Source organism: Saimiri boliviensis, chromosome 8 (assembly GCF_048565385.1).
Source record: "Saimiri boliviensis isolate mSaiBol1 chromosome 8, mSaiBol1.pri, whole genome shotgun sequence".
NCBI classification, from domain to species: domain Eukaryota; kingdom Metazoa; phylum Chordata; class Mammalia; order Primates; family Cebidae; genus Saimiri; species Saimiri boliviensis.
Window position 1 is genome coordinate 61,061,032 of NC_133456.1, and position 7,194 is coordinate 61,068,225.

The following is a 7,194-nucleotide window of genomic DNA, read 5'->3' on the forward strand; positions in this document are numbered from 1 at the left end:
ACTTGGGAGGCCGAGGCAGGAGAATTGCTTGAACCCGGGAGGTGGAGGGTGCACTGACTGAGCCGAGATCACATCACTGCACTCCAGCCTGGGTGACGGGGTGAGACTTCGTCTCAAAACCAACAACAAAAAACCAACATGACTCTTAGAATCAAGGAAATAGGGTGGTGTCTACTTACGGAAGGACTGTGAGGATTCCAAGAAATTGAGGACATAAGGCACATAGGACAGTTCCCTGGCACACAGCAGGAGCTCCATAGCTGGCCAGTCAAATGGTTTTCAAGCCAGATGAAATAATTACAAGCAGAAAGATTGGGGCATTCAATATGCCCTACCTAGTGGAGTAGGATGACCAGCTCCTCCCAGCTTGCCCAGGACTTTTCCAGTTTTAAAACTGAAAATCCCAACTCCCAGGAATGCCTTCAGTCCAAGAAAGTAAACTGGGACAGTTGGTCACCCTATTTCGTGTTAAACAGACACATGAATTTTAAGAGCAATATATTCTTCCCACTATCCTTTCTTCCTCATCCTACAATCTAGGCAACGTCTTCCGTGGCTCCCTTGGCCTGGAATGTCCTTGCCAATGACCCTTTCCACTGTCACCTCCCCCAATGCCTCCCCTTGCTTTTAGAACCTCTACCTGGAAGGGAAGTTAAGGGCATCCTGGTCTTAGCTTACTAGGTTCTGTATTACAGGAAGAGGCCACACCACCTTACTTATCTGTATCCGGTGCTTTATGTAATAGGCGCTTAAGAAGTAGTGACTGAACGGAATAAAATCATTAAAGAATAAAGGTTCACACACCTCCACCCCACCTCCTGCCGGGCAACCTTGGTTTGCTTGATTCCTTTTTCCCTTGCCTACTTTCAGTAGTCCTTTTAAAGGACCTATAGGATGAGGGGTTGCAGGAAGCTTGTCCTCAACCTGCCCCCATGACACATGATGAAACATCAGTGTATCTTCATCAGAGAAAAAATATAGCAATTTAGCAATGTCACATGGTCACAGAACAATTCAAAACCAATATATGTAGTCAGAAATATGTATCTGTACCGCTGTCTCAGCTTCCTAAGTGAAGCCAATTCTGTCAGATGTTTTCTTGCTGTCTATGAAATCAGACGGTTTCTCCTTTTCCCCAAACGGTATTACAGTCCAGCCACTGCAACTCTTTGTGACATCTCATCTTTAGCTTAGAGACTGGAATAGTTCACATGAATGTCCCACCTATGAGGACCCAAGTAATCTGGATTCATATGAATTTAAATCCCTAGGCCCACATCCGGTAGACAGTGGGTGCCCAGTAACGTGGAAGCTTCAAGTGTTTCCTTACAATCTTGGCCATGGCGTTTCTCAGTGGGCAGTTCTTATCCTCAGCATCTTTCTAGTTCCTGTGTCTCTGTCTCTCTGTTGTGGTGGGGGTGGAGAGAAGACTGCACATTTCATAACCTATATAAGTTACGTATACTGATTATGGGAACTTTTCTCCCCTCCAATTCTAACTCATATCCTCTCCTTCCAGAAGAATCTGTCAAAAAAGAACAGATGAAATCTTATTACATTCCCTGACTTTAAAAAGCCATGTATGTCATTGGTCCAAATGATTTTTGTGGTGTCTGTCTCACTCTTAGGTGTCTACGTGTACAGTATAAGGACCTCACACACTTTTCAGGGTTTACACTTTTAGGCCCCAGGTAATAGCTGGGGTCCATTGGAAAAATGTTTTAAAATGCTAACTGTCTTTGCAATAATGAAATGCAGTAAGAAACCTCTGAAAAGGCTCAGAAGGTCCACTGAGATGTCTTCTTGACTCTTCTCTCAATGAGACCAGTAGAAGGCTGCAACAGCAGAATGGAATGACCCAAGCCTTCTCTGTTAAACATGCTCTACATAAGCATTCTACTGCTGAGAAAACATTCACCAGGTATTTTACATCTTTCAACAAAAACCTAACAAATATAGATGTACCTTACCATTTGTAATTCAAATTTCTATTAAAACTTTGGTTTTGTAAATCAAGTCATATTTTAAACACACAGGAACAGGACAGCACTCATGCACAGTGCTGATTAGATAGTCTAAGTCAATCTTCATAACCCATTGTCTTTATTTCTGCCCGGTTGCCTGAAATCTCACCAGTTCAGCCTTAAAGGCTTTTGAGTTTAACTCAAATGTAGTATTGGATAGATAGCTCTATGAAGGGGAACATCTCTAGACACTATCCCCTATGGCTAACCATAGGAGTAGTTATTTTTGAAAAATTGCATCGTTTTTCTTTAGCGAGGTTTGACTGGTAGATCAGAGACACAGGGACCTTCCATTTTGGTTAAGAGAAAAAGTTTCCGGGGTTTCGATTCAAGGGGTCTGTCTAGGTACAGAGGACAGCTCTTAAGTGACCTTCACCGGCTTTGGTTGCTTCTATTGCTACTGTGCCCTCTGAATTCTCCTGTGGAATCCTTTTTTGATGATCCTCTAGGTTAGATATCATGAGCCTCCATTGATGTATATGGTAAGATCCAATCTGAGCTTACTGGGTTTGTCTGTACGATGGGGGCACATATGTGGTCTACCCTCTACCAGCTGTGAACACTTAAGTGCCATGCTGCAAAGGGAGGTCTTGAGAGTCTGGGTAGCAGGGCAGATTCTGCCTCCTCCACTCTAACACAGCAAGCATCGCCCCCTGGGAACTGATGAAAACGCAACTGCTCTTTCTTGTAGCGCTAAGTGGTGCAAATGTTTTTCAAACTCAAGTTAATCAGTGATAATTTTATAACATACTTTGAGAGATACTTGGAGGTTCAAGTTTTTCCTGGACTGATAAATGCTTTAAGAAAAGCAAAGTAGCCCTTGGGTCAGTCATGTGCAGCGCATCTCCTCTAAAGGAGGTGACACACCAGTCTGTGGCTGAGAGAACAAGCGAGGGACGACGCCAACAGGAAACAGAAACAGCCTGTTTGAGGACAAGCACATCTCTTTAAAGTATTCCTGCTGCTGGAGGGACCTGATTGCCCCAATAACTCAGATTCTATAGGCACAATGGCTGGTAGTCATGTTAAGTTAGAAAGTATGTTTCTAGACACTGGTGCGTTAAGTGGCAAATGGAATAGCACAAACCTAGCAGTGCTGAACTGCAGAGAAAGGGGAAACCTATAAAAAATACGATTCCTTCAAGTATAACTGTACTGTATCCCAAATGCCCCCTTATGTGCTAGGGTCTGCAACTCAAAAGACTCTCAATCGAATCCTTGAGTTAAGGCTTCTCTTAACTCTGTCTCAGGGCAAGGGTTCTTTAAAAACTAAAAACTGCTCACATTTTCTTATCTACTGCATCTGATCGAATGGTAACTAATGGAGACGATCTGCTTTGGCTTAGCCCCTTTCTAGCACTGAAACTCTCTTTTGAGTAAATTTCTAGTGTTCTCAAGAACTTGTTAGTGTCAGCTCGCACTGCCCCATGAATGGACATTCTCACTAGAAAATTATTTTGTAGTCTATTCTTCCATCTAGAGTGTAAGAGCTTGGAGGGCAGCTTTATCTGTTTTAATCACTGTACTTTGCAGTAGCTCCAGCAAGATTCCTACTATCTGACAGGTTCTAAGTAATGCTTGCTAAATGAGTAAGTAGATAGATGAATGGATGGGTAGGTGGATGAATGAATGAAAGAGTGAAAAATGAATATCCCTTGCCCAGCTTTCCATGACCTCCAAAAGTGGCAGGTCCTTGTTATATGAAAATGCTAGTAGGGAAACTTGATCCACATGGAGACTAGACTGGTTTTATACACCTTGGCTAAGAAGGAAGAGAGAAAAAGGGGTGAGCCGAACTTTAGGCAGCCAGATCCTAAGGGGACAAGGTGCTAATATTGTAATACAAATAGTTTTTCTGATCCTCTTGACCAGGGGTGCTTGGCCAACTTCTGTAAGAGCCAGATCATAAACATTTTCAGCTTTGCAGGCCATGTAGATTCAGTTTCAATTACTTGACTCTCCTATCGTAGTCAAAAGCAGCCACAGGTAATAAGTAAATGAGTGGGCATGGGTATGGCTGTGTTCTGATATAATTTTATGTATGGACACTGACACTGGAACTTCCTAGCATTTTCACCAGTCATGAAATAATGTTCCTTAGATTTTTCCCTTAACCATTTAAAGTATGAAAACATTTCTTAGCTTGTGAGATTTGGCCTGAGGTCTGTAGGTTGCTAACCCTTGCTCTCAACAAGGTCTACCTCATCACTCTGACAATTCCCTCAAGCTTTGCAGAAACAGAACACATCAGAATTAGCCTGTCCCTTCCTCCATTACGGCAAATTCCCCAACAAAAACATTACAAGGAACATCACAGGTAATGACCATATCGTACTAACTTCTGGCTAGGTCATCTTTGGTGTCAATCACAAGTTGAAAAACCTGCCTTTTGTTTGATTTAGGGCTGAAGGATAAAAGGAAATCTAGAAACAAATGAAATCTATAAATAATCAAATAATCAAAGAATCCTTATGTCTGTACTACTTCTAGGCCATACCCACCAAGAAAACAACATGAAAGCTGCCAGGAGATCAACACTTGACTTATTGATGATGGTCTTAATCTTTTCCTTCTCCTGACCTCTTTTTGTGGAAATAAATGCTCAGTTCTTGACTCATTAAACAACGGCCAAAAACACAAATCTGTAGTCTAGAATGGCTACCTGACAACCCATGACAATTCTAGTCAACAATTTATTTTAGCCCATCAAGAATTTAATGTTATCAAATAAATAAATGCAGGAGCTTGTATTACTTTATAAATACCACTCCCAATGTGTACAAATTCAGGTAGGAGTAGGCATGGAGTTTATTCTTTTGAGTCCAGTTTGTCAAGGGCTGTGTCTTAATCATAAAGGAACTGTCGGGGTGAGTTAAATCTACTTTTTTTTTTTTCCCTTCTCAATAAACATGTTAAATTTGAAGACGTTTCCAAAGACTTATTTTAAAATGTTGAAATTTTATGATGTGCCCTTTTCCTGTATAAATATCTTACTGTTCTAATAAGTTTATATCCCAAGTTTGAATGGAAAAATATTAACTGGCTAAACAAAAATAACTTTTGAGAAAAATCCTACTAAAAAAATGTAATTTGTCATATAAGATGATAACTAATTTAAAAAAATCCTTTCTATCCTGAAAAGTCACAACAAAAAGTTTAAGTGTGTTTTGGCTGATTTTTCTCTGCAACTATTTGAAGCTGTAAATGACTTAACTCAGTAAAATTCCAAATGTAATTATCTTCTGTACTTAGCCTAGGGCTCTCCATATATCTCAGCATTGCTGTCTTGCATACAAAATAGGCTTTTCGATGGCTGGTAACAATATAATGTACAACATTGTTTTAATTTCCCCTAGTCGGCTAACCTCTTGCCTACACTAAACCAGCCAGAGGAAGAAGCCACTGTGAGTCATCAAGCACTCAAAAGCATTTTGGAACTCAGCTGCATAAATGGGGTTTGCAGGGTCAGGCTTCTGCAATTGTACATTTTAATAATCTCCATTTCTGACCCAATTTTTACTTTTAGAAACTAATTTTCTATTAATTATACTGAGAATGGAATTATTGTTAAAATATGGTAGTTTATCAAGTTATACCCGGAAGTAGAACTCACATTAAAAAAAAAGTCCCCATCTCTCATAATTGTGATCCCCAGGAAAATCTGCAAAGCGTATTTTTCCTAGTCATAAAGCACATTCAACATAGCCTAATGGGTTTCTAAATATTAGATTATATGAAATATATATATATACATTCTATATTAATATATCTGATTTTGTGTGTATGTGTTTAAGATGTGCACGGTGAACTCTCAATTATTCTTAGTGGTAGAGAGAAAAAAGGACAATGCAAAACAAGAAATAAACCCACATATAACTTCCATTGCAACTTTGGAAAACACGTCTTTGTGTGCACTGCCTTGCCCAGTCTTGGTCTTGCACACTCTTTCTCTCTTCATTCACATTCATTCTCTCAATCTCTCTCTCCCCAGCTTGTCTTCCTAGCTCCAGTTTAATCATATGAGCAATGTCGAGGACTTACACCAACAACAGATAACCAGAAAATTCAAAGGAGAAGAGAGAAGAGAGGGAAAGTGAGAGAGAGATGGAAACATTAAAAGTGGTCACTGAGAGTTGGCTGCATACACACAGGTGCCCAGAATTTGGAAACCTCTGAGCAGCAGTTCTAAAGAGTGAACTGAGGCTGAACCTGCCCAAAGAGGTAAAAAAATAAAATAAAATAAAAAAGGACAATGACAGGTTTTGGACCTTCCATTCAATAATGAGTACACAGGAACTCATTACAGAACACTACAGAAATTTGGAATTTGAGGCATACTGAGGTAAGATTAAAAATAAATGTGGTTTTACCTGTAGCTCTAACTGCTGTACAACCTGCATTTGTACTCTACATTGGGCTGTACTTCTATCGTCCAGCGCATGCTCACTGTTGAGATGTCTGCAACAATACATAGAAAATCATTAAGTGAAATGGAGAAACAAAAAGGAAAATATAAGTTACCAGGATGTTTAAGCATAAACTAGGCAGCGGGTCTAGCTCCCAGGAGATTGTAGTCCAGGGGGTGGCCTGCCCTTTCCGTCCCCACCCTTTAATGCTGTCATTATGTATAATGTGGCACACACTGTTATCACCCAAACAAAAGTCTTCCAGGGAAAAGTTTTGCAGGGCATCTGGAGATAACCATTTATACATAAATAAGAAAGTTGAAGAAATGTAGCCAGCGTGTCATTTCAAGGCCACCTCAATGGGTAACAATCAGAGACAGGGCCTACTAGATATTTCAGAAGAGTCTAATTTGTATGGGATGAAACAGGATCGTCTGACACAGGAAAACTGACTTCGTGTAACTGATGATACACTCGTATATTGAAATGCATTCACGTGAATGTCAGAAATGGCAAAGGGTAGAAAAGCAACTGTAAACATGAGCCTACACATGCAAATTATGTACCAAATTTGGGTGGGGGAGGGAATGCAGACAATTATTTAAAAGGAAAACTCTGCCTGGGTTCTTGATTGCTAATGGTCTGGATATCCAGTTTATGGATGATTCAGGCCACATGCTGAGTATGCCTGTCTTGTGGTCCTTTTACTATTTATTAGACTGTCCAACAGGGAAAAGGCTAACAAATTGAAATTTCAACGAGTT

General features: G+C 40.2%; 1 protein-coding gene across 12 annotated transcripts in view; it reads right to left on the reverse strand.

Annotated features, from left to right (window-relative positions):
- FOXP1 (forkhead box P1) overlaps positions 1-7,194 on the reverse strand; it is a 432,878-nt gene that overhangs the window by 37,223 nt on the left and 388,461 nt on the right. For all 12 annotated transcript variants that reach the window (XM_074404548.1, XM_010350106.3, XM_074404545.1 and 9 more), the window contains one exon: positions 6,395-6,482. In XM_074404548.1, coding sequence (XP_074260649.1) covers positions 6,395-6,482 — 88 coding nt within the window. The remainder of the gene's footprint in view (positions 1-6,394; positions 6,483-7,194) is intronic.